Below are 26,647 nucleotides of genomic sequence, written 5' to 3' on the forward strand. Positions count from 1 at the left end.
CAGATAGCCCTGTAAAAAATGTCTACATCTCACAAAACCTATAAGGGTTACTAAAGAAACAATACACAAATGACTAACCCTAACCCTACACTGACATTTGAATTTGCAGTCATGGGTTAAACTCTGCCAACAAGCTTGGAGGGTTTTTTTCCACACACACACACACACACAAACACACACACACACACACACACACACACACACACACACACACACACACACACACACACACACACACACACACACAGGGTGATGTTTTCTCAGTAAGAACATTTACTCACATGAGGAAAATACTACTACTGGACACAAAAACAATCGATCTCAGGCTGGCAGATCTAGACTATTGTACAGATCACTGATAATACCATTATACCACAGCTCTGAATAATAACAAATGGAGTAAACAATGAATGAATTAAAGGCGTTTTGCATTTTAACTCATTTTAAGACAATACAAGTTTTTAATGGTTTTAAACTGATCTCATGACTGTATGATTCTGCTATCTTTATGACATAATTCTAACCTTGTGACCTTTAGTTTATTATCCGTTTAGCTTGTAACAACTTGTCACGTGTGTGTGTGTGTGTGTGTCAGTGGTAGGCTGCACCTACCTGCTGTCGGGGATCTGGCTGCTCTCCTGCGGCCTGGTGGCGCCGGCCGTGGCGCACACCTACCACGTGGAGTTCAGGGACGAGGGCTTCACCATCTGCGAGGAGTTCTGGATCGGCCGTCAGCGCCAGCGGCTGGCCTACGCCTACAGCATGCTCTTCATCACCTACGTGCTGCTACTCTCCACGCTCTGCATCTCCTACCTGTGCATCTCCGTAAAGCTGCGCAACTGCGTGGTGCCGGGCCACCGCACCCTGAGCCAGGCGGAGGCGCAGCGCGCCCGCAAACGCAAGACTGAGCTCGTCCTGCTGCAACCCCTTCCTGTACGCCTGGCTGCACGACGCTTCCGCACCGAGCTGCGCAAGATGTTCACCTGCCGCCACCGCCGCATCGGCATCCCCCCCAACCACTGCGCCACCGGCAGCGTGGTGCTGTGAATAGAAGAATGTGCAGAATGTTCAGAATGTGCCACCTCAGACACCGTAGCAACAATGTTAAGCCCCAGCTCACAGTCTTGCTGGGCTCCTCTAGTGGTTTAAAGCTTTGGGAGGTTCATTGATTTTAAACGAACTGAAGTGGAATTGAACTGTATCAATAAGCTGCAAGCTGTATTTTCAAAAGTGACCTGTCCAGTTAACACCTTTAAGTGTGTAGTGGTTAGAAACATTATATGAAATACAAGTTGGGCAGTTATTGCAAGGGCAAACCTTCAAATGTACCCAATATCTTTCTGTATTGATGAAATGGAGAGTGTGAGCTGGGAGCTCCCCTTAGACGGAGGTCTCAATATCTTAATCGTTTCTTACAGTTTCAATGAATACTGATCTTGGCAGATTATTGCTACATAATTGATTACATTTAAACCTCTAATTGAAGCAGCTCAGATTTCTTTTGCTCATTTCAGCATGAGCACATTTGGACAAATGCACACTGTGGATCAAAGAAGCCTCTCGTGTATCCCTTAATGAGGGACTCCAGGTGAAACTGAGCTTTGAAGAAAAACTACAACTGCAGCTTGAAACCTTTTGAACTCTAAATGAGATGGGACTGACATGAGCGTGACATGGAATATAATTTCCTGTGAACGCTGAGGCTCATATCATCAGAGACAATGCAGAAGGCAGAGGGGGATGCGTGGACAAAAAGAACAAAAGCTGTAGACATCTCTTCAAGTGGAGCATCTCTTCAAGTTGACCTATCTTTTCATCTTCTGTAAGGCATTCTTAATTTCACTTGTGGGTTGATTCTTGTAGGGTCAAGATTTCATTTTGTTTCCCTGGGTAATGGTTTTAAAGAGCAATCTTTTTAATTTGCTATTTTCATAAAGTGATTTGTAAGTCAATAACACTGAACCTGTCTACCCTCGAACTAGTGTGTGTGTGCGTGTGTGTTTTTGCGTGCGTGCGTGCGTGTGTGCCTGCGTGCTGTGTGAACAGAAGGGCTGACAAGAGAATTACTTCCACTCCTATCTACTCTGAAAACATCAAATCTTTTTAAAAACATCATGACGCTTAATTGAATTGTTGTGACAGTTGTTGATTGTCATTCCTGGTTGATTATGTATGTTGTTGAACTGTAATGTTATTGAGGTGTTACTTGAACTCAAACAAAATTAGCACTCGTAGTCATCTGAGACATGCCTTGTTCTGTGGTGTGGTGGAACATCTGAGTCATGCCTTGCATTTTGTTTATAATGCTGTGAAGTGAGAGATATTAAATTCTTCATGTCAAACACATTTCCAGGTTAATACTACAGAGCAACCCTTTGTGTCAGAGCTTTATTGATCGCTTGTCTTGACAAGACACCCCATATATGACTTTCTTTCTGTGGCGATTTTAGCCTGACATTTCTGACGTCATTTTTTTTATGACGTCATGCCATCATTATTATATAAACTATTTTTCTTTTAGTGGCGATTTGCCTATATGCCCAGCCCAGGTAGGTAGGCATAGGCTATGAGCTGCATTTTGAGTTATGGCAGGGAGCAGAAATCCTATTCCAATTACATTCCACATGCTTCAGTTCTCAGCGTCACACAAACATGTCGCATAAAATACAGCTACAAAAGTAAATCAAATATATAATAAACTAAAAAGATTAGATAGACACATAGTTCGAATAACTTGCATGCTTTATCAAGCTTGTGGCACACGCATACAACATGAAGGGAAAGGCACAACTGAAACAGATAACAGCAACAAATCATGCTGTTAAATGAAAAAAACTTACATAAAATGTTGTCTTATAAACAGAAATGATTTCAGGCTGCAGCACTGCCCCAGAAGGGGAAGAACAGCAGAGAGCAGGCAGCATTTCACATACACAGAACCACACACAAATCAAATTACTCCAAAACAGCACTATAATGCTTGTGAGTCTAGTTTATTCACACACACATTTACAATTGAATCGCTACTTTGCATATTAAATGAAATAAGACAGATGTATTGAGCTTTCTGCACCACAGCTCCAGCTGGATCTGGTGGGGCAGTGCCCCATGTGCCCCTAATGTAGAAACGCCACTGCTACTGTGTGAGTGATTTGTACATGATGCGTGAGATGTATGTGTTAGCAGCATCTAGACATGTCAGTCACAGCAGCTTCACTGCTCCAAACCCAAACCCAAACCCAAACCCAGGGTAGAGTGTGTGAGTAAATGTGGTCTGGACTCTGTGCAGGAGGGTCATTTTGCCAGAGATGCTGTAGAAGGCCAGAGTTCCTGCCCTGTGATTCACATACACTGATATTCTGGAGCTGGCCACTAGAGGGAGTTTAGTCTCTTCATCATTGTGCCAGAAACAGGAGCTTCTGGGGGAGAGGAACAGACTCCAGGACTGATCACTATATCCAAACCCACAATTACGACCATCTCCTCTCCTGCCGATGCTTTTATATGAGACTGCTATACTAACCTTCCCACTCCACTCAACCTCCCAGTAGCAGCGTCCAGACACACCCTCTCTACACAGCACCTGACACCACCCATCAAATCTCTCTGGATGATCAGGATATGACTGGGCCCCAGCTCTCCTCTCCACCCGCCTGTTCCCCTCAGACAGATGGAGGAGTCTGTGTGCTGTGTTTGGATCCAGTGTGAAGTGACAGGAGTCTGATGGAGGAGAAGACAAGACAAACGTAGGTATTTATATGTGTCAGGTCTGTTTGTTAGGTGTGTGTTTGTGTGGTTGTTGTTTTTGTTTTTTTATATGAATCTTTGCATCATGTCGGGGATTTGATTTTTTTCTGTAATTTCTTCTGTGAGGGAATGTTTCACATATAAGTGAGATTTGTTTATGTGTGTGTGATTCTGTACATGTTTGTGCAGGTGTACATGTGTGAATGTCTGTATTACAAATTATAAAGTTCAAAAGTGAGTATGGCTTTGTGAGTGTGTGTGTGTTTTGTGTGTGTGTGTGTGTGTGTGTGTGTGTGTGTGTGTGCCTGTGTGCCTGTGTGTGTGTGTGTGTGTGTGTGTGTGTGTGTGTGTGTGTGTGTGTGTGTGTGTGTGTGTGTGTGTGTGTGTGTGTGTGTGTGTGTGTGTGTGTGTGTGTGTGTGATTGTAAAAGACAGTTTGTGTGTTTGGCTGAAGGTAGCCCTTTTTATGAATGAATGATGTTGAGTTTCTGTAAGTACTTGGGTTTGTTTGATTGGATTCCTTTGTGTGAGATGAGTCCTTTGAATATAGGAGTGTTCCAGTGTTCAAGTGTCTTTGTATGTGAAAGTCCACCAGCTCCAAGCAGATGGGTCCCCCCTTATGTGCCCCGGTTCTGCTTAAGGTTTCTTCCTGATTAACAGGGAGTCTTACCTTGCCCCTGTAACCATTGTGTTTGCTCTAAGGGGGTTCAGGCTTGGACTCTGTAAAGCGCCTTGAGTCAATGTTATGGTTTTGGCGCTATTTCAATACAATTTTGTGTGTGTGTGTTTGTTTGTGTGTGTAAACGCTTGTGTGTAAATTGAGATATTTTTATATAGGAGAGACACTGAGGGTGTAAATGTTCCAACGCCTGTATATTCCAAAGTTCAAAAGCATGAATGGATGTGTGTGTGTGTGTGTGGGGGGGGGGATTTGTATGTGGGTTTGCTACTATGATCATGATATTATGCACATGAGTGTATCCCTGTGTGTGCAAGTTGTATGTATCTGTGTGATAGCTTGCATGTCTTTATGTCCAACTTACACTGTGAGAACTTCTCTCTGGTCACAGGTTCAGGAAAAACAGCCTGTACTTCACACACTGAGACAGAAAACATCACATTACAGCCCATTAAACTGGGTGCGAAGGCATTCATAAACATCACAACAAGCTAATTTTACATTTTAACGATCAGAAACGCAAGTAGGACAGCGCCAAACGCAAGTAGCTGTGTGGGCGGCTCTATGGCGTATTTGCTATTGGTGTAAATTTCTCGTGTAGACGAGAGAAGTAAAGTGTAGCCTATAGGTCCTACTGTGCGGCCAAGCACGCGCCCTTAAAATAGCGTCTGAATACGCGCCACAGACTCTACACAATGCGCCTCTGACATTAGACTAGGTTTTTTTCTGGTCTACGGCGCACTGTTGTTTTGAAACTGCAAAATACCACCAGGGAAGCCAAGTTCATTTCGACGCGCGCCTCTGGAGGGAAAATCCCGTTGTGCGCCGGGTGCAAAATAGGAATGATACATGCGTCGGTGACAATGTCAATTGCGCTGGGTGCAAGATAGGGACCCATATGCTCATATATAAAAAATGCTGACTCTCCTGTTGTATATCAAAAATTCAGACAACATCATCTGTTTTTATCATAACAACCACAAGAATTTTTAAACTTGTCTCAATACTATGTACACTTTATAAAACACTTAACACATTCACCATATCAGCAAACTTTGTAAACTAAACTTTGGATACTTTTGCATTGCTTTGATAAAAAATGTATTCAATGACAACTTCTTCATAAAGTCAGAAGAGTGATGTGCTCTGGTGTGTGTAAGCCCACTGTGTGAATAGTTTTTAAGGGAAGTGTGTATTGTATTGAGACAAGAATAACAACAATTGTGAACAACTGAAACACAAGTGACAGAAAGGAGGGAGTGGAAAGATACCCATGCTTTAAATATGACTGCAACTGCATACGACTGATACTCTGTCTGGATATAAGAGTAGATTCATATATTACAGAGGGCATCTGTCTCCTACAGCTTAAAAACTTTTATGAAATATGGGTCCAGCAGACCCAAACATAACATATATTAGAAGATATGTAAGTGAGGTGGGGTACAATATGCACTCAATGAAGTTAGTTTACTGACAAGAGAAGACGGAGATGCACTCAATAGAGAGTCACTCATCTTCATTAGGATGGTAAGGGCATTTAAAAGTCCTTCAGTTCTTAAACCATTTAATTGATTCATGAACACAACCTAATTGCAGACATAGTGGGGATAAAAATCTTTTTAGAGTATGTACATTGGGATGTCTTTAGCCTCTTTCAGAAATTACCTCTGGACAATATCTACAAAATAGGATCCAGAGTTTGCCTGGGCGCAGCCATTCAGTCTCACACCTTACTGTGTCTTGGAATGATACGTCCCAAATCTGCTGCTGTTTTAATGTCAAATTCCCAGAGTTATGATAGAAAACTAGAGAGAAGTTCATAGGGAATAATGAGAGAGCAGTAGCTTAAGTCTGATCACAGCCCTGATGCTGAAAAACGAGGCAACTTTAGTTTCCATTGCGTTGAAATTTAAATAGTAAAGCGAAACACTAGTTTGTGGGGTAGAATTCAGTGTCAATGGCGTGGACATGACCCTGCCTAGAGTGGACATGACCCTGCCTAGAGTGGACATGACCCTGCCTAGAGTGGACATGACCCTGCCTAGAGTGGACATGACCCTGCCTAGAGTGGACATGACCCTGCCTAGAGTGGACATGACCCTGCCTAGAGTGGACATGACCCTGCCTAGAGTGGACATGACCCTGCCTAGAGTGGACATGACCCTGCCTAGAGTGGACATGACCCTGCCTAGAGTGGACATGACCCTGCCTAGAGTGGACATGACCCTGCCTAGAGTGGACATGACCCTGCCTAGAGTGGACATGACCCTGCCTAGAGTGGACATGACCCTGCCTAGAGTGGACATGACCCTGCCTAGAGTGGACATGACCCTGCCTAGAGTGGACATGACCCTGCCTAGAGTGGACATGACCCTGCCTAGAGTGGACATGACCCTGCCTAGAGTGGACATGACCCTGCCTAGAGTGGACATGACCCTGCCTAGAGTGGACATGACCCTGCCTAGAGTGGACATGACCCTGCCTAGAGTGGACATGACCCTGCCTAGAGTGGACATGACCCTGCCTAGAGTGGACATGACCCTGCCTAGAGTGGACATGACCCTGCCTAGAGTGGACATGACCCTGCCTAGAGTGGACATGACCCTGCCTAGAGTGGACATGACCCTGCCTAGAGTGGACATGACCCTGCCTAGAGTGGACATGACCCTGTCAGTACAGTGCCAGGGCAACGCCCCAGGTGAGCCCATGTATGAACAGGAGCAGGAAACTGTCCAGATCATTTGTGCAGTTTTAGGGAACAAGTGTTTGTTTACAGAGATATTGTTTCTGAACCTGAAATGTAACTCCATCTCTTACCTCCATTGGCTTTCATTTTTCTGTATTTTCCCTGATCAAAATGTAAGATAGAGTAGTTATGCTTTATCTCTCCTAATCTCTGGATTATTAAAGTTTAGGGCATTTTTACACATAATTAAGATCAAGGCCATTATTTCAAACCCTGGAGCCCGACCACACCTCCATGCCTCCTATGTCTCGCAGCTGAAAGAGGGTTTTCTTGAGATCAGATTATATCAGTGATGAGATACATTTAAACTATTATTTCTGTGCTAGACCCCTGATGTAAAGGCTTAGAGGCTGTTAGAATCAGTCAGTAAAGACTTACTGTTTGGTGGCAGCCACTTTTTACTGTCTGTTCTTCTGACTGGGAGCTCAGGATCAGCATCTGGGATCCCAACACAGAGAGACACTCATTCACCCAGGATCTGAATACCAGACTCACACACTTATGTTCACACACTGACTCCCTTAAAGTTTTAGCTGGCTTCATCTTCAGGTGTTTGTTTTAAGCAACTGGGACAGACCAGTTAAAAGTCGATACACTTCAGCTGAGAAAGGACAGGTTACTTCTTAGGCAACTGCCTTTTCCTTTCCCAAGGGATATTCAGCTTTACAGTGCTTAGATATAACATTTAACCGTCACTGGTGTCCAGGAATGTAACCTAAACCCTGTTCACAACATGTTTACTGATGTGTCTAATGCTTCAACCCAAAACTGAGATCAAATTTCAAATGCAGTGTGTGTGAGTGTGCGTGTGTGTGTGTGTGTGTGTGACAGAGAGAGAGAGAGAGAGAGAGAGAGAGAGAGAGAGAGAGAGAGAGAGAGAGAGAGAGAGAGAGAGAGAGAGAGAGAGAGACTCACATTTTAAAGACTGGATGATCTGGATATTTATCACTGTTGAGACATACAGAAAAATACTTCAAAATGAAGTGGGATCCTTGTGTTCTCAAACTTTGAAATAAGGAATTAATCATTGAGTCAGTTCTAAATGTTTATCCACCTGCTGCAGATATCCTGACTACTTCCTGCCTGAAGATCTCATCCAGTTTCTTCTCCAGCTGCACCTTCACTCCAGAGACAGATTCCTTCACAGCCTCAAAAGAGAAGCTTTGGTTGAAGGTCACGCTGGGCGAGGAGCGAGAAGAGTCTCTGATGGACGGGAAATTCTACAGAGAGAAATACATAGAAGGTGAGGCAGACCTCCTGAATATTCAGCCAGGTCTGTGTTTCCCCAAAGGCTGCAGTCTTGACGGGTGAATTCAGTTTGTTTAGTGTGTATGCACTTATGTGTTTAGGTACGTGAATATGTTAGACACATTAAGACATTACATCAGGGACGGAGTGGGACACAAAAATCCACCGGGACAATTCTCACTGCACCGGCCCACAACGAGCCCACAACTGGCCCAACCCATCCCTTTCACCTCCCGTATATCTACTACACAAACAAAATGTATGGACTTAACGGAAATATGACCACTAGATGGCAGAAGGAAAATCACACAATTGACAATAAAGTGTAGGTTTAAAGCTTTTATGTGTTTGCTACAAATAAACAGATGCTGGACCTTGACCTGGACCCTGAGGCTTCACTCTTCCTTACACTGACCAACATATCATCTTCCTCTATGTCTGCTTAAGATGACAAAAAATAAAAACAGCTATTATCAACATTATTCCCACTACATGGTTAAATGCAACACAATTACATAAATCATGTATAAAAATTAGTTGCACATGAATGACCCACACTTGACAACATGTCTTTTCAATAGAATGACCCATTCTCACTATCTTGCAATCATTACATTTCATGATCATATTTCTCTAATGAACTTCTGCATGTTGTTAAGTCTATACACTGCATTTTTGAGCAATGTGTGCACCTATACTTGTAGCTGTGACTTCTTCTAGCATTGTTTGATCAGCATCAGCGCTGAGCTGATTCTGATTTAGTGTTGATGTGTGGGTGACAGACATGTGTATTTGTATATGCACATTTATGGAAATACGGAACAAATCGCGTCCCGTATTAGCTCAAATGTTATGCTAATTCGCAACAATGTGTCCTGTCAACTCACTCGCATCACTAGTTGACGGCTGGTTGAATAAATCCCTAATTCTTGTACATTTCGATGCACTCTCCTCCAGCATCCGCCTCTGTTTCAGTCCGGCCTTTTCGGCCCCTCCTTTCTCCTTTCTCTTATGTCCCTCCATCAGGTCCGCTTCACCTGCTCTCTCTCCCTGATAGCCGCTTATTTATCTCCCTACGTTCACTGGATAAAGGCAGAACGATACGCATTTCCCATGAGGCTTTGCGCCGACCATTCTACATTCAACAAAAAACAAATTAAATCGCTGGCCAATTTATATTAATGGTAGTGCTGTCAGTTTAACGTGTTATTAACGGCGTTAACGCAAGCCCATTTCAACGCCGTTATTTTTTTTGTCGCGCGATTAACGCGTTGTAAAAAAAAACAAACAAAAAAAAAAATCTTTTTTTTTATTAACGTTCTTTTTGCTCTCCCAAACTGTGTAGTAGGCTAACGTTACGTTTGAGTGAATGGTGAGCGCGATATGGCAAAATGGATGATAAAAAGCTTCTGAATAGAAAGTTTACCTTCAAAAGTTGTGTTGTGCTTGAAAAGCGAGCTTCACTGTTGTCTGAAAATGTCAACAGGCAGCTGGCTGAAAGCACAGAAGTAGTAGGCTTACCTTTTATTGGTAACCTAACTGTTACAGTTCATTGTTTTTGAAATAAGAGGCCTGACTTCTATGTTCATAGCAAACTTGAAAAAAAGAAAATATTAAGCCATGGTTTAACTGCACTATAGTCCTTGTTTATCTGAAATGTGCATTTTATAATTTTATTTTGTACCGCCCTGTTTGGCAATGTTGTTTTTCAATAAAATAAAACATTGCATAAAGCAAGCCAATCCACTTTTCCATGTTGAAAAGAGCATTTTAAAAAAAAAATGATTGAAGGGACATTGAGAATAGATACAAATTTGCGATTAATAAATGTACGATTAATCGCGATTCATTTTGAGTTAACTATGACAAAAATGCGATTAATCGCGATTAAATATTTTAATCGTTTGACAGCACTAATTTGTGGTCATGAAAGTAATGTAGCGTCTGAATAAAAAGAATTACATCAATATAGGAGACTAAACAAAATTCAGAAGGGTGATTAATGGGAGTGAGTTTGACACACACCATGAATGACATTTAGAGACAAAAAGTGCTATAAATACTGGTTGGACTGCTTTAACGTGTAACTCTCAGAGAATTTGGAGATTTCATGGGACCATGTTTTGACGTACATGCCAACTCAACTGGCCGCTCATGAACTCGACACGGCTGCGAAGGCCGGTCTACAGGCTGCTTCTTGTGAGTTTATTGGCCGACCGGTCGACCGGGAAAACTCCTGGTGCTCCCAATGGCCACTCCGCCCCTGCATTACATTAAATATCAAGAAATGATGCCTTTTTCCTCTCTTAAACCCACATGGATGCTTTATTTCAAATTCTGCTACCTTGATCAAATGGATGTGATCCTCTGTGTGTGAAAGCTGCTCCAACTCAGCATCTCTCCTCTTCAGCTCAGCAATTTCCTCCTCCAGTCGCTTCAGGAGTCCTTCAGCCCGACTCACCTCAGCCTTCTCCTGAGCTCTGATCATGTCTTTCACCTCAGAGCGCCTCCTCTCAATGGAGCGGATCATCTCAGTAAAGATCTTCTCATTGTCCTCCACTGCTGTCTGTGCAGAGCTCTGTTAGGAGACACACAAAGATGAGGGGGCAGGAGACCCACAGAGGTAAATGAAGGAGCAAACTCACTCGTGGTGTGATTAGCTCTTTTTGATCAAGTCACCAAGGACAAATCCTGCCAAACCATGTCTTTCTGTGATGGTCTGTATCATGTAGAGATGGCACCCTAACGGTTATAGCACAATAACAAGCAATTGCTGAGCCAGCTGTTGTCCTATGTGGTCAGTTCTCACCTTGAGAGTCTCCACAGCCTTCCTCAGCTCCTGCAGCTCCTTCTCTCTCTCCTGGATTCTCTGCTGGAATCTCCTCTGTGTCTTCCCTAACTGCCCCTGTTAAAAAACAAAAACAGCTTATTTTCACTGTATTATCGTTGAAAGGTTTACAACAATGATGATAAAACATCACACATGACAACTGAACATTCATAAGTACATTTGTGTCTTTTCAAGATAATTAATGACACAATGAAGCTGTCGCCATCATCTTCAAGTGAAAATCAGGATAAAGCCATGAGCTTAGTTTAAAAGATATCATATTGGGATGTTGGATAATGGTGTGTGGTCCATGTTATGCGTCACGTTTTGTTTGTTTCAATAGGAGTGTTTTATTTTGCTTGTATGTTTGGGTTGCCGTGTCTTTAATTAGGACCACTCATTACTGGAACTCTCTGCTGGGCACCGCCCCCTTGACTGCACCTAACCAGCGGCTGACTGCGTGGTAACTGGTGCTGTTGATTGCCAACTATGATTGGCACCTTTTTAAATGAACAGCACTGTGCTTGACTTAGGATTCGTTAGAGTGCCATGAAGGCCAAGTCTGCTGCACAAGATCATGGTTCTAAGTTTAGGTATGCTGTAGGAGATCTGTGTGGACCTTTTGTTTTAGAAAGCCGAGTTATTAAAAATAAAAAATAAAAAAGTAATCAGAACTCTGTTGGCTGGATGATTCTGTTGTGTTGCTCCCACCAAACCAAGAACCTGTACACGTAGAGTCCCAGCTCTATAAACTGGGTGGCATGGTCAGATCTACATGTTACAGGAGCACTGGTATTTAAACAGTCAAGATGGCTCAGAACCTGTAGAACCTGTTTTTACTCAACAATGGATCTTGCACCTCATTAATATTTCCTGATTCTTCCTTTTTTTAATGGGCGAGGTCATTGCGGAAATGGCCCGACTTAAAGACTGGTGAGATTGTAATACTATAACTACAAAAATACTTTCACAGTTAATACGTATAAGAGCCCTCATAGAAATGATTGTCACATATGTAGCTCCAGTACTGACCTGTTTGTCTTTCCATTCTGATGCAGCAGTGACTGTGTCATGGCCTTTATGTTCATCCATTGTGCACAGATAGCAGATACAACTCTGATCGGTTCGACAAAATATTTCTAAAACCTTTTTATGATGGAAGCAGATCCTCTCCTGTAGCTTGCCTGTGGCACCAATCACTGAGTGTTTTCTTCCGGGGTTGACATCATTGTGAACTTTGAAGTGAGTTTCACAGTAAGACAACAGACATTCCAGACAGGACTTCACAGCTTTGAGTTTTCTTCCAGTGCAGACGTCACACTCCACGTCTCCAGGTCCAGCATTAGAGGGAGTAATAGGAGAAGCTTGGATTCTGGTCTTACTAAATGTCTCCACCATTTCAGCAACCAGAGTATTTTTGTAGAGTGTAGGTCTGGGAGTGAAAGTGCGCTTGCACAGGGGGCAGCGGTAGACTCCTCTCTGATCCTCCTGATCCCAGCAGCCCTCAATGCACCTCATGCAGAAATTATGTCCACAGTGAATAGACACTGGATCCTTCAGCAGATCTAGACAGACTGGACACGTGAAGGAGTCCTCTTCTTTCTTGAAAACTGACTCTGCCATTTTGTTTGCTTTCTCTCACAATCAAAAGCACAAGCACTCTGAGAGAAAGACCTGCCAAGTGATTCTTAAGTTTCATTTTCACCACAACATTGTGTGCTGGGGAGTGGCTTCCTAGTTGTCATATTGCGTCAGTCTTTGGAGTCTAGCTTAAATGTTCGAGTCAGGGAAAAAGGTGTGTGTGTTTGTGTGCGTATGTTTGTGTGTGTGTGTATGGTACACCCCTGAAAAGCAGGGATAAATAATAACAAGCTGATGATTCCTCAGTGAGAACATTTACTTGAATCAATCATCAAACACAGAGTTTACAAACAAGCAACAGGTTGGTAGCAGTAGAAGACATACCATATTTATGTTACAATCATATTCAAGCTACAACCATATGCAGGGTGAGGCACTGAGACATATTCTCATTTTCTTTACCGCTGCCAGTAAACAGCATGCATAACTGAATATGTCACAAAACCCATGAAAGTTGCTTAAGGAACAATATACAGACAGCTGTGTAAAATATGTCTGAATCTCACAAAACCTTTAAGGGTTACTAAAGAAACAATACACAAATGACTGTATGAAATACACTGACATATGTGCACAGGTGAATTTGCAGTCATGGGTTAAACCCATCAGAGAAATGACAATTGGTCAAAATAGCAAAATAAATGGAATGTTTTCAGATCTCGAATAATGCAAAGAAAACAAGTTCATATTCATTCTTAAACTACACAATACTAATGCTTAGACCTGTCCAGTAAACACCTTTAAGTGTGTTGTGGTTAGGCAGGTTTTGGAAGGGCAAACCTTCAAATTTACCCAATATCTTTCTGCATTGTTGAAATGGAGAGTGTGAGCTGGGAGCTACCTTTAGACGGAAGTCTCAATATCTTAATCGTTTCTTACAGTTTCAATGAATACTGATCTTGGCAGATTATTGCTACATAATTGATTGAATTGAAACCTCTAATTGAAGCAGCTCAGATTTCTTTTGCTCATTTCAGCATGAGATTTTGACAAATGCACACTGTGGATCAAAGAAGCATCTCATGTACTATTTAATGAGGGACTCCAGGTGAAACTTAGCTATGAAGAAACACTACAACTGCAGCTTGAAACCTTTTGAACTCTTAATGAGACGGGACTGACATGAGCGTGACATGAAATATAATTTCCTGTGAACTCTGAGGCTCATCAGAGACAATGCAGAAGGCAGACGGGGGTGTGGACAAAAAGAACAAAAGCTGTAAGACATCTCTTCAAGTGGAGCATCTCTTCAAGTGGACCTATCTTTTCATCTTCTGTAAGGCGTTCTGAATTTCACTTGTGGGTTGAATCTTGTCTGCAAATGTTTTAGGGTCAAGCTTTCATTTTGTTTCCCTGGGTAATGGCTTTAAAGAGCAAGCGATTTTCATTGGCTATCTTCATAAAGTGATTTGTAATCACACAGGGAATTTTAATGTGCAGATGAATATGATGTATTTTAGTTGAAAAACGATGGATGAAAATTGCACATAGGTCAATAACACTGAACCTGTCTAACCTCGAACTAGTGTTTGTGTGTGTTTGTGTGTGTGTGTGTATGCGTGTGTGTGCATGTGCGTGTGTGTGCGTGTGTTTGCGTGTGTGTGCGTGTGTTTGCGTGCGTGCGTGCGTGCGTGCGTGCGTGCGTGTGTGTGTGCTGTGTGAACAGAAGGGCTGACAAGAGAATAACTTCTACTCCTATCTACTCTGAAAACATCTAATCTTTTTTGAAACATCATGGAGCTTAATTGAATTGTTGTGACAGTTGTTGTTCTGTCATTCCTGGTTGATCTGTATGTTGTTAAACTGTTTTTATGTTATTGAGGTGTTACTTGAACTCAAACTAAATAAGCATTCGTAGACATCTGAGACATGCCTTGTTCTGTGGTGTAGTGGAACATCTGAGTCATGCCTTGCATATTGTTTATAATGCTGTGAAGTGAGAGATATTAAATTCTTCATGTCAAACACATTTCTAGGTTTACACTGCAGAGCAACCCTTTGTGTCAGAGCTTTATTGATCGCTTGTCTTGACAAGACACCACATATATGACTTTCTTTCTGTGGCGATTTTAGCTTGGCATTTCTGATGGGGCAATTTTTTATGATGTCATGCCATCTTCACAAAAATAGAGCTGGCTGATTATTATATTATTATATAAACAATTTTTCTTTAAGTGGCGATTTGCCTATATGCCCAGCCCAGGAAGGCATAGGCTATGAGCTGCATTTTGAGTGCTGGCAGGGAGCAGAAATCCTATTTCAATTACATTCCACATGCTTCAGTTCGGAGGCGTCACACAAATATGTCGCATAAAATACAGCAACAAAGTAAATCAAATAGACACATAGTTTAAATAACTTGCTTATATAACATTCTTTATCAAGCTTGTGGCACACACATACAGCATGAAACGAAAGGCACAACTGAAACAAATAACAGCAACAAATCATGCTGTAACGTTAGTGGCATAGATCTGTCTTAGTATGTTTTATTTTGTCTTGGTCAAGGGTTGCTAATCAGATTTTGTGGGGCTGAAACTGCCCAATCTCCCAATGTAAACTTTGGCCTGTGTCGCTCACGCTCATTGTCGTTTCCATAGCAACAGTCTTATGTTTGCAGCGCTGCCCCAGGAGGGGAGGGACAGCGGAGAGCAGGCAGCATTTCACAGAGCCAGCACAAACACAGAAACATACACCAATCAAATTACTCCAAAACAGCACTATAATGCTTGTGAGTCTAGTTTATTCACACACACATTTACAATATAATCACTACTTTGCATATTAAATTAAATAAGATATACTTTTCCACAAAACACAGATGTATTGAGGTTTCTGCACCACAGGGTCATCTGGATCTGGTGGGGCAGTGACCCATGTGCCCCTAATGTAGAAACGCCACTGCTAATGTGTGAGTGATGTGTAAATTATGTGATGTGTCAGATGTGCTAACAGCATCTAGATACGTCTGTCACAGCAGCTTCACTGATGATCTAGAATCTAGCCAAAACCCAGGGTAGAGTGTGTGAGTGAATGTGGTCTGGACTCTGTGCAGGAGGGTCATTGTGCCAGAGATGCTGTAAAAGGCCAGAGTTCCTGCCCTGTGATCCAGATACACTCCTATTCTGGAGCTGGCCACTAGAGGGAGATTTGTCTCCTTATTATTGTGTTTGAAAAGGGAGCTGCTGGGGGAGAGGTTCACTCTCCAGGACTGATCATTATGTCCAAATGCAGACTCTTTACCGCCTCCTTTTCTTGTGATGCTTTTATACGAGACTGATATACCAACCCTCCCACTCCACTCAACCTCCCAGTAGCAGCGTCCAGACACACCCTCTCTACACAGCACCTGATTCCACACATCAAATCTGTCTGGATGATCAGGATACGACTGGAGCTCATCTCTCATCTCCACCCTCCTGTTCCCCTCAGACAGATCGAGGTATCTGTGTGCTGTGTTTGGATCCAGTGTGAAGTGACAGGAATCTGATGGAGGAGAAGACAGAAAAAAACTGTATTGTAATGTATTTGTTATAGGTGTGTGTGTGTGTGTGTGTGTGTGTGTGTGTGTGTGTGTGTGTGTGTGTGTGTGTGTGTGTGTGTGTGTGTTTGGCTGAAGGTAGCACTCCCTGTTTATGAATAAATGATGTTGGGTGTCAGTACTTTTTTCACAGTCCTTTGTATATACTTTATATAGAGTGTGAAAGTGTACCAGTGTCTTTGTATGGTTCTGCTTAAGGTTTCTTCCTGATTAACAGGGAGTCTTTCCTTGCCCTGGTCGCCATTGTGCTTGCTCTAAGGGGGTTCAGGCCCTGGACTCTATAAAGCGCCTCGTGCCAATTTGATTGTTTGGGTGCTGCATCAATAAAGTTGTGTGTGTTTGTTTGTGTGTGTGTGGGTTGAATTTGTATGTGGGTTTGCTACTATGATCATGATATTATGCATGTAGGTGCATCCCTGTGTGTGCATGATTGTGTGCACGTTGTGTATATGTGTGATAGCTTGCATGTCTTCATGTCCAACTTACACCACGAGAACACACCCCTGGTCAGTGGTTCAGGAAAAACAGCCTGGACTTCAGACATTGAGACAAAAAACATCACATTACAGTGTGAAGGGCATTTATAAACATCACAACAAGCTAATTTTTCAATCACATCATATTCTCATTTATAAAGAATGCTGACTCTCATGTTGTGTTCATATTTTTTCTAAGACACAGGTCTGTTGGAACCACACCATTATTTCTTGTTATTATTACAACCACAAGAATTCATAAATAAACAAAAAACACTAAAGAGATGTTGAAATTTTCTCAATTAGACCAAGATTTCTACAATCATTTCCAAACTTGTGTCAATACTATGTACACTTTTTCAAAACACTTAACACATTCACCATATCAGCAAACTTTGTGAACTAAACTATGGATACGTTTGCATTGCTTTGATACAAAATGTATTCAATGACCTTCTTCTTCATAAATTCAGAACAGCGATGTGCTCTGGTCTGTGTCTGTAAATCTCACTGTTTGTAAAGTTTTGAAGAGAAGTGTACATGATATTTAGACAAGCATAAAAACTATTATGAACAACTGAAATACAGTGACAAAGGATGGAGAGGAAAGATTCCCATGCTTTAAATACTGCAACTGCATATGACTGCAACTCATATGACTGTCTGGATGTATGGGGAGTTTCAAATATACTTACATTACCGTTCAAAAGTTTGGGGTCACTTAGAAATGTCCTTAATTTTCAAAGAAAAGCACTGCTTTTTTCAAAGAAGATGACATTAAATTCATCAGAAATACACTATATACATTGTTAATGTGGTATATTCTAGGTGGAAATATCTTTTTTTTTTTATTAAATATCTACATAGGTGTACAGAGTCCCATTTCCAGCAACTATCACTCCGGTGTTCTAATGGTACATTGTGTTTGCTAATCGCCTTAGAAGACTCATGGATGACTAGAAAACCCTTGTGCAATTATGTTAGCACAGCTGAAAACTGTTTTGCGGGTGAGAGAAGCTATAAAACTGGCCTTCATTTGAGCTAGTCGAGTATCTGGAGCTTCAAATTTGTGGGCTCGGTTATACTCTCAAAATGGCTCGAAAAAGATAACTTTCGTGTGAAACTCGCCAGTCTATTCTTGTTCTTAAAAAATGAAGGCTATTCCATATGAGAAATTGCGAAGAAACTGAACTTTTCCTACACCGGTTTGTACTACTCTCTTCAGAGAACAGCAGAAAGGGGCTCGAAAGAGAAGTGGAAGGCCCCGGTGCACAACTCAGCAAGAAGACAAATATATTAGAGTGTCTAGTTTAAGAAATAGACACCTCACAGGTCCTCAACTGGCAGCTTTTTAAATGGTACCCGCAAAACGCCAGTGTCACCTGAAGAGGCAACTCTGGGATGCTGGCCGTATAGGCAGAGTGGCCAAGAAAAAAGCTATATCTGAGACTGGCCAATAAAAAGAAAAGATTGATATGGGCAAAAGAACACAGACATTGGACAGAGGAAGATTGGAAAAAAGTGTTCTGGACGAATTTTAAGTTTGAGGTGTTTGGATCATACAGAAGAACATTTGTGAGATGCAGAACAGGTGAAAAGATGCTGGAAGAGTGCCTGACGCCATCTGTCAAGCATGGTGGAGGTAATGTGATGGTCTGGGGCTGCTTTGGTGCTGGTAAAGTGGGAGATTTGTAAAAGGTAAAAAGGATTTTAAATAGGGAAGGCCATCACTCCATTTTGCAACGTCATGCCATACCTTTGGACAGCGCTTGATTGGAGCCAATTTCCTCCTACAACAGGACAATGACCCAAAGCACACCTCCAAATTATGCAAGAGCTATATACGGAAGAAGCAGGCGAATTCACCAGATCTCCACCCCATTGAGCTGTTGTGGGAGCAGCTTGGCCGTATGGTACGCAAGAAGTGCCCATCAAGCCAATCCAACTTGTGGGAGGTGCTTCAGGAAGCGTGGGGTGACATTTCTACAGATTACCTCAACAAATGAACAGCTAGAATGCCAAAGGTCTCCAATGCTGTAATTGCTGCAATTGGAGCCTTTTTTGACAAAAGCAAAGTTTGAAGAACAAAATTAATTTTTCAAATAAAAATCATTATTTCCAACCTTGTCAATGTCTTGACTATAATTTCTATTCATTTTGCAACTCATTTCATAAATACAAGTGTGAGTTTTCATGGAAAACATGAAATTGTCTGGGTGACCCCAAACTTTTGAACGGTAGTGTATATATTATTACGAGGGCATCTGTCTCCTACAGCTAAAACCTTTATGTAATCTGGGTGCAGCAGGCAGAATATAACATATCTTACAAAATGAGAATTAGTTTAACATGTTCTTTTTGAAACAAATTATCCAAAGAGTTTCAGGTTGAAAAAAAATGTTTTCTTGTAGTTAACATTGACAATAGGTCCCACAGACCAAACACCACATGAGGGTTAAGTGACATTATAAAATAAGGTGGGAAATAGTTGTATGTTCTTGTTCTCAATATGCCTTTAAATCTAAACCTTTAACCTTCTACATAAATATGCCACTTATGCATCAATGTTTTTAAGTTAGAAGAAATATACAAAAACATCAAGGCATGTCAGATTACCTAAAAAGGTCTAACAGGCCTCCAACCTCCCACTGACAAGAGAAGATGGAGATTCACTCAGTCAAGAGCCACTCATCTTCTTTGGATGGTAATAGCATTTAAAAGTCCTTCAGTTTCTTAAACTATTTAATTGAATCATGAACACAACCTAATTGGGTAAATCAAGTTTAGAGTATGATAACTGGGATGTCTTTAGCCTCTTTCAGATATGAATGTAACAGGGGGAAATGGACACATTGAAGTAAAAATGATTGCAGTGTTGAAGAGTTGTATTTTGCACAACCGATCTCAGTGTTAACCAATGCTTATTATACGGCTCTTCAGAACGTTCCAAAAAGTACCGTTGATTTGAATGGGCCATCCCTACGTCATACCCATACATTAATTCCTGCTAACAGACCTCTGCGAAAGATAATCACCGCTGTCATTGGCAACGGGTTTTGTACTTCTAATACAATATAATATAATAATATAATAAGCGGGATAATGTATTGTCCGTCGGTCATTCTCCGGACAATACATTATCCCTTACTTAGTCTTTGCACTTATTGATTCCCATCACTAAACTTTTAAGGTTACAACATAGTCGTTTAGAATGACTCTAGCCTTCTCTGCAGATTTGCACGTAATATTCATTGCCACTGTCGGTGCCTAGTCTAGCCACCTTGTTTCTTTAATGGTATATTGATGAATTGTCTTTGTGTTATTGATTTCCTCTGATCAGATTTTATAGGATGACTTTCCTTGTTAATCCTTATTAATAAAACTCAAATATTTTATAAATACGTCTTGGTATTGTTGTGTACACAAGGGTCTAACGATTCAACCTGTCCGGGTACATGAACTCTGGAGGATATCCACCTTTGCATGGGCACAGTCATTCAGTCTCACACCTTATTGTGTCTTGGAATGTAGTGTCCCAAATCTGCTGCTGTTTTAATGTCAAATTCCCAGAGTTATGATGGAAAACGTGAGAGAAGTTCAAAGTAATAATGAGAGAGCAGTAGCTTAAGGCCCATCACAGCCCTGATGTTGAAAAACGAGGTAACTTCAGTTTCCATTGCGTTGATAATTGAATAGTAAATAGAATCACTAGTTTGTGGGGTAGAATTCAGTGTCAATGGTGTGGATATGACCATGCCAGCCCCCTAGTACAGTGCCAGGACAACGCCCAGGTGAGCTCATGTGTGAACAGGAGCAGGAAACTGCCTAGACCATTTATGCTTTTTTAGGGAACAAATGTTTGTTTACAGAGATATAGTTTCTGACCATGAGATTTAACTCCATCTCTGACCTCCATTGGCTTCTGTTTTGCCTGTGTTTTCCCTGATAAAAAGGTACATTTTAATAAGATCTAGTAGTTATGCTTTATCTCCTAATCTTTGGATAAATAAATCTCAGGGCATTTTTACACATGATTAATATCAAGGCGTTTATTTCAAACGCTGGAGCCCAACCACACCTCCATGCCTCCTATGTCTCGCAGCTGAAGGAGGGTTTTCTTGAGATCAGATTATAACAGTGATGAGAAACAGTGAAACTATTATTTCTGTGCTAGACCCCTGATGTAAAATGTTAGAGACTGTTAGAATCAGTCAGAAATGACTTACTGTTTGGTGGTAGTATCTCATTACTGTTTGTTCTTCTGACTGGGAGCTCAGGATCAGCATCTGGATTCCCAAAACAGAGAGACAGTCATTCACCCAGGATCTGAAGACCAGACTCACACACTTTTTTTCACACACTGACTCCCATATAGTTTTAGCCTGCTTCATCTTCAGGTGATTGGTTTTCTTTCATGTCTGTTTTTAGCAACTATGACAGACCAGTGAAAATTCGTTTCACTTCAGCTGAGAAAGAAAATGTTATTTCTTAGAAAACTGCCTTTTCCTTTACCAAGGGTTATTCAGCTTTACAGTGCTTTGATATAAAATTGTCACTGGTGTCCAGGAATGTTACCTAAACCCTGTTCACAAAATGTTTACTGATGTCTAATGCTTCAACCCAAAACTGAGATCAAATTTTAAATGGAGTTTAACTCATAGTATAAATGGTAATACAGACACATGAAATGAAAACAGCATATTTCATCAGATGGCTTCAATAAACTAGAACTCAGAGGGCTACAATACTGGTCAGTGTCATAATGATAACAATAGTAAGTTTGTGTGTGTGTGTGTGTGTGTGTGTGTGTGTCAGGAAAAAATCCTGAACTCTACTTTGTTCTAAGTTGTTTAAATTACTTAGAATAAGATGACACCACAAACCAGAGCAAAGTTGTTAACAGATCTATTACGCTCTGGCCTAGAGCGGAGAGCAACGGTGTTACACTGCAGTGCAGTGTTACCACTCGTGTCAACTCTGAGCTCTTGCTCCTGGCGCAAGACCTTTTATTAGAATTCACAGCATGGGTTACAAAATACATTGACCACTCCCAATACAAAACATATTGACCACTCCTTGGTCTCTGTGGCCATCTGGTATTTACCTAAGACCCCTCTCCCCAAACTTTGAGCAACTTGCTTAGTTAAAAAACAACAGTCAAGGAAAGTTCACCATATGGCATCATCAATCACTATACCACTATCTCAATGTAAACATTCACGACATCAGTTTCAGAATTAAAACAGTGCTTTTCTCAGCCTAGTAAACAATGCTGTTCTCAGGTGACTTCAAGCAACCCCCTTTCTTATCAGGTTGTGAGCTTTCTGTTGAGGTAATAAAGTTTCACAATCCTTGCTTTCTCACAGACTCAGCATTCCTCTTAACAGAACATAGAAACAGAACACAGAACCAGATGGACAATCCATTTAAATCCTTAAAACACATTATGATAAAATTAATAAAGAACATTTCTTTCACAGTGTGTGCTTGTGTTTGTGTGCATGTATCTGTGTGTGTGTGTGTGTGTGTGTGTGTGTGTGTGTGTGTGTGTGTGTGTGTGTGTGTGTGTGTGTGTGTGTGTGTGTGTGTGTGTGTGTGTATTTGTGTGTGTGACAGAGAGCGAGAGAGAGAGGGTGAGAGTGAGAGCTTAAGAGAGAGAGAGAGAGAGAGAGAGACTCACTTTCTAAAGACTGGAGGATCTGGATATTCGTCACTGTTGAGACATACAGAAAAATACATCAAAATGAAGTAGGATCCTTGTGTTCTCAAACTTTGAAATAAGCAATTCATCATTGAGTCAGTTCTACATTTGTATCCACCTGCTGCACATATCCTGACTACTTCCTTCCTGAAGATGTCATCCAGTTTCTCCTCCAGCTGCACCTTCACTCCAGAGACAGATTCCTTCACGGCCTCAAAAGAGAAGCTTTGGTTGAAGGTCATGTTGGGCGAGGAGCGAGAAGATTCTCTGATTGGCAGGAAATTCTACAGAGAGAAATACATAAAAGGTGAGGCAGACCTCCTGAATATTCAGCCAGGTCTGTGTTTCCCCAAAGGCTGCAGACATGAGGGGTGAATTCAGTTGGTTTAGTGTGTATTCACTCATGTGTTTAGGTATGTGAATATGTTAGACACATTAAGACATTAAAATATCTACATTATGCCTTTTTCCTCTCTTAAACCCACATGGATGATTTATTTCAAGTTCTGCTATACCATAATCAAATGGATGTGATCCTCTGTGTGTGAAAGCTGCTCCAGCTCAGCATCTCTCCTCTTCAGCTCAGCAATCTCCTGCTCCAGTCGCTTCAGGAGTCCTTCAGCCCAACTCACCTCAGCCTTCTCATGAGCTCTGATCAGCTTTTTCACCTCAGAGCACCTTTTCTTAATGGAGCGGATCATCTCAATAAATATCTTCTCACTGTCCTCGACTGCTGTGTGTGCAGAGCTCTGTTAGGAGACACACAAACAGGGTGGCAGGAGACCCACAGAGGTAAGTGAAGGAGCAAACTAACTCATGGTGTGACTAGCTCTTCTTGATCAAATGACCAAAGGTAAATTCTGCCAAACCATGTCTTTCTGTGATTGTCTATATCATATATACAGTAAATGGCATCATAACGGTGATAACACAATAACAAGCGATTTCTGATGTGGCCATTTCTCACCTTGAGAGTCTCCACAGCCTTCCTCAGCTCCTGCAGCTCCTTCTCTTTCTCCTGGATTCTCTGCTGGAATCTCGTCTGGGTCTGCCCCAACTGCCTCTGTTTAAAAAACAAAAACAAACAGACGCTTTTCACAACATTATTTACAACAATAATGATCAAATATCACACGACAACTAAACCTTTTTAAGCTAAATCCTTGAAGTACGTATGAGACTTTTCAAGAGATTTAATGGCACATTAAGCAGTCGTTATCCTCTTCAAGTGAAAATCTGAATGAAACCATGAGCTAAGTTCAAGAGGAGCACTGGGCCTCGTCGTATTTACGTTTTTTGTTTTTGTTTTTGCAATAACTAAAATAAATCACTTGTCATTGCAAACGAATGACAATTCATAATAAACATGACAAAACGATTCTTTTATTTTGAGTATCAGCCTAAAATGTATCTTAAATCCATCATGGAACAAATTATTCCAGGTCACGTGACATTTCTGTCACAGACAATTTTTCGTGTGGTGATGTGTGGTTGCAAAGTTTAGTATGAAACAATGTAAAAGTGGCAGTGAGAAAAGAAAGAGGAAAGGGGAGGATGAGAAGTTCAGTGGGAAATGACTTAAGGTAACACAACATTTCCAATCGTGGAATTCGTCCGTGGAAATGAAAGAAATTTCGGATAATGTTACGAGTTCATCTGATAATGCTCCAAGTGCTGCTGAGCCAAGTTTACAACAATGTGAGTAACACCAATGGTGGTGATACAGTAATTAGTGAATACCCAGTATTATGGCGTGACAAATTAACAGATAGAGAGAGAATTTAAATGGTTAAAGCAGGACCTGCACAAATTTGGAACTTTCAGTTGAAAACATTCAGAAACAGAATTAAAGCATTAATCAAATGTATCAAATGAACTTTGTTTTGATAAAGTAATCAAAAAGTTACACTTCTAAAACAATGCAGTCAAAAACTCATAATTCAAAAAAGTTACAACTGTGTAATTGTTAAAGTCATATACTCACAATAAATGTCAGTTTCACAAAACATTTAGGGGGTTGGGGGGGGGGGGGGGGGGTTTGTTCTTTGTTCATTGTTCTTTGCCCAGGGCCTATAAAAAACCGCCCCTGGTTACAGGAGCACTGGTATTAAACAGCAACAACCTGTCAAGATGGCTCATAACCTGTATGACCTGTTTTTACACTGGATCTTGCACCTGTTAATAATTTCCTGATTCTCCCTTTCTCTAATGGGCAAAGTCATTGTGGAAACAGCCAGACCTAAAACCTGGTGAGATAGTATTCTTGTAATTATAGTATGACATTCACAGTAAGTATTATAAGAGCCCTCATAGAAATGTTGGACACACATGTAGCTCCAGTACTGACCTGTTTGTCTGTCCATTCCGCTGCAGCTGAGACTGTGTCATGGCCTTTATGTTCATCCACCATGCACAGATAGCAGATACAAATCTGATCGGTTCGACAAAATATTTCAAAAACCTTCTTATGATGAAAGCAGATCCTGTCCTGTATCTGGTCTGTGGCATCAATCACCTTGTGTTTTCGTCCAGGAAAAAGTTCATTGTGAACTTTGAAGTGAGTTTCACAGTATGACACCAGACATTCCAGACAGGATTTCACAGCTTTGAGTTTTCTTCCAGTGCAGACGTCACACTCCACATCTCCAGGTCCGGCATTAGAGGGAGTAATAGAAGAAGCTTGGATTCTGGTCTCCATAAATGTCTCCACCATTTCAGCAATCAGAGGATTTTTTTTTAGTTTGGGTCTCGGAGTGAAGGTGTCGTTGCACAGGGGGCAGCTGTAGACTCCTCTCTGATCCTCCTGATTCCAGCAGCCCTCAATGCACCTCATGCAGAAATTGTGTCCACAGGGAATAGTCACTGGATCCTTCAGCAGATCTAGACAGACTGGACACGAGAAGGAGTCCTCTTCTTTCTTGAAAACTGACTCTGCCATTTTGTTTGCTTTCTCTAACAACCAAAAGCACAAGCACACTGAGAGAAAGACCTGCCAAGTGATACTTAAGTTTCGTTTTCATCAGAACAAGGTGTGCTGGGGAGTGGCTTCCTAGCTGTCATTTTGCGTCAGCCTTTGGAGTCCAGTTCAAATGTTTAAATGGAGTCAGGGAAATAGGTGTGTGTGTGTTTATGTGCATATGTTTGTGTTTGTGTGCGTATGTTTGTGTGTGTGTGTGTGTGTGTGTGTGTGTGTGTGTGCATGTGTGTGTGTGCGTGTGTGTGTGTGTGTGTGTGTGTGTGTGTGTTACACCCCTGAAAAACAGGGACAAATAATAACAAGCTGATGATTCCTCAGTGAGAACAGTCATCAAACACAGAGTTTACCAACAAGCAACAGATTGGCTGCAGCAGAATGCATACCTCATTCATGCTAACCATATTTAAGCTACAACCATATGCAGGGTTTCCCTGAGACATAATTCTCATTTTCTTTACCGCTGCTTTTTAACAGCATGCAGCGATAACTGAATACGTCGCAAAACCCATGAAAGTTACCAAAGGAACAACATACAGATAGCCGTGTTAAAGATGTCTACATCTCCAAAACCTATAAGGGTTACTATAGAAACAAGACACAAATTACTGTATGAAATACACTGACTAACACATACAAATACCTAAGTTTGTCCTGTCTTCTCCTCCATCAGACTCCTGTCACTTCACACTGGATCCAAACACAGCAAATAGAAACCTCCATCTGTCTGAGGGGAACAGGAGGGTGGAAATAAGAGCTGAGGTCCAGTCATATCCTGATCATCCAGAAAGATTTGATGAGTGGTGTTATCAGGTGCTGTGTAGAGAGGGTGTGTCTGGACGCTGCTACTGGGAGGTTGAGTGGAGAGGGGAGTGGGTTAATATATCAGTCTCATATAAAAGCATCAGCAGGACAGGGTGTAAAGAGTGTGTGTTTGGATGGAATGATCAGTCCTGGAGTCTGGAACTCACCACCAGCAGCTCCTCTTTCTGTCACAATAATGAACAGACTAAACTCCATCTAGTGTCCAGCTCCAGAATAGGAGTGTATGTGGATCACAGG

At 41.5% G+C, this 26,647-nt stretch overlaps 2 protein-coding genes across 2 annotated transcripts; both read right to left on the reverse strand.

Annotated features, from left to right (window-relative positions):
* Positions 1-3,202: 3,202 nt before the first annotated feature.
* LOC308376231 (tripartite motif-containing protein 16-like) lies at positions 3,203-12,875 on the reverse strand (the record flags this gene model as incomplete). Its single annotated transcript, XM_080852526.1, has 8 exons — positions 3,203-3,720; positions 4,790-4,846; positions 7,553-7,612; positions 8,090-8,122; positions 8,229-8,394; positions 10,767-11,000; positions 11,232-11,327; positions 12,285-12,875. 8 exons carry the CDS (start codon positions 12,873-12,875, stop codon positions 3,203-3,205), a joined length of 1,755 nt encoding a protein of 584 aa, XP_080708652.1.
* Positions 12,876-15,864: 2,989 nt separating this feature from the next.
* On the reverse strand, positions 15,865-25,549 carry LOC308376232 (E3 ubiquitin/ISG15 ligase TRIM25-like; the record flags this gene model as incomplete). Its single annotated transcript, XM_080852527.1, has 5 exons — positions 15,865-16,368; positions 22,752-22,895; positions 23,127-23,360; positions 23,579-23,674; positions 24,959-25,549. The coding sequence occupies 5 exons, from the start codon at positions 25,547-25,549 to the stop codon at positions 15,865-15,867; spliced, it is 1,569 nt and encodes a 522-aa protein (XP_080708653.1).
* Between the last annotated feature and the right edge of the window lie 1,098 nt (positions 25,550-26,647).

Source organism: Sprattus sprattus (assembly GCF_963457725.1).
Source record: "Sprattus sprattus genome assembly, chromosome: 15".
NCBI lineage: Eukaryota > Metazoa > Chordata > Actinopteri > Clupeiformes > Clupeidae > Sprattus > Sprattus sprattus.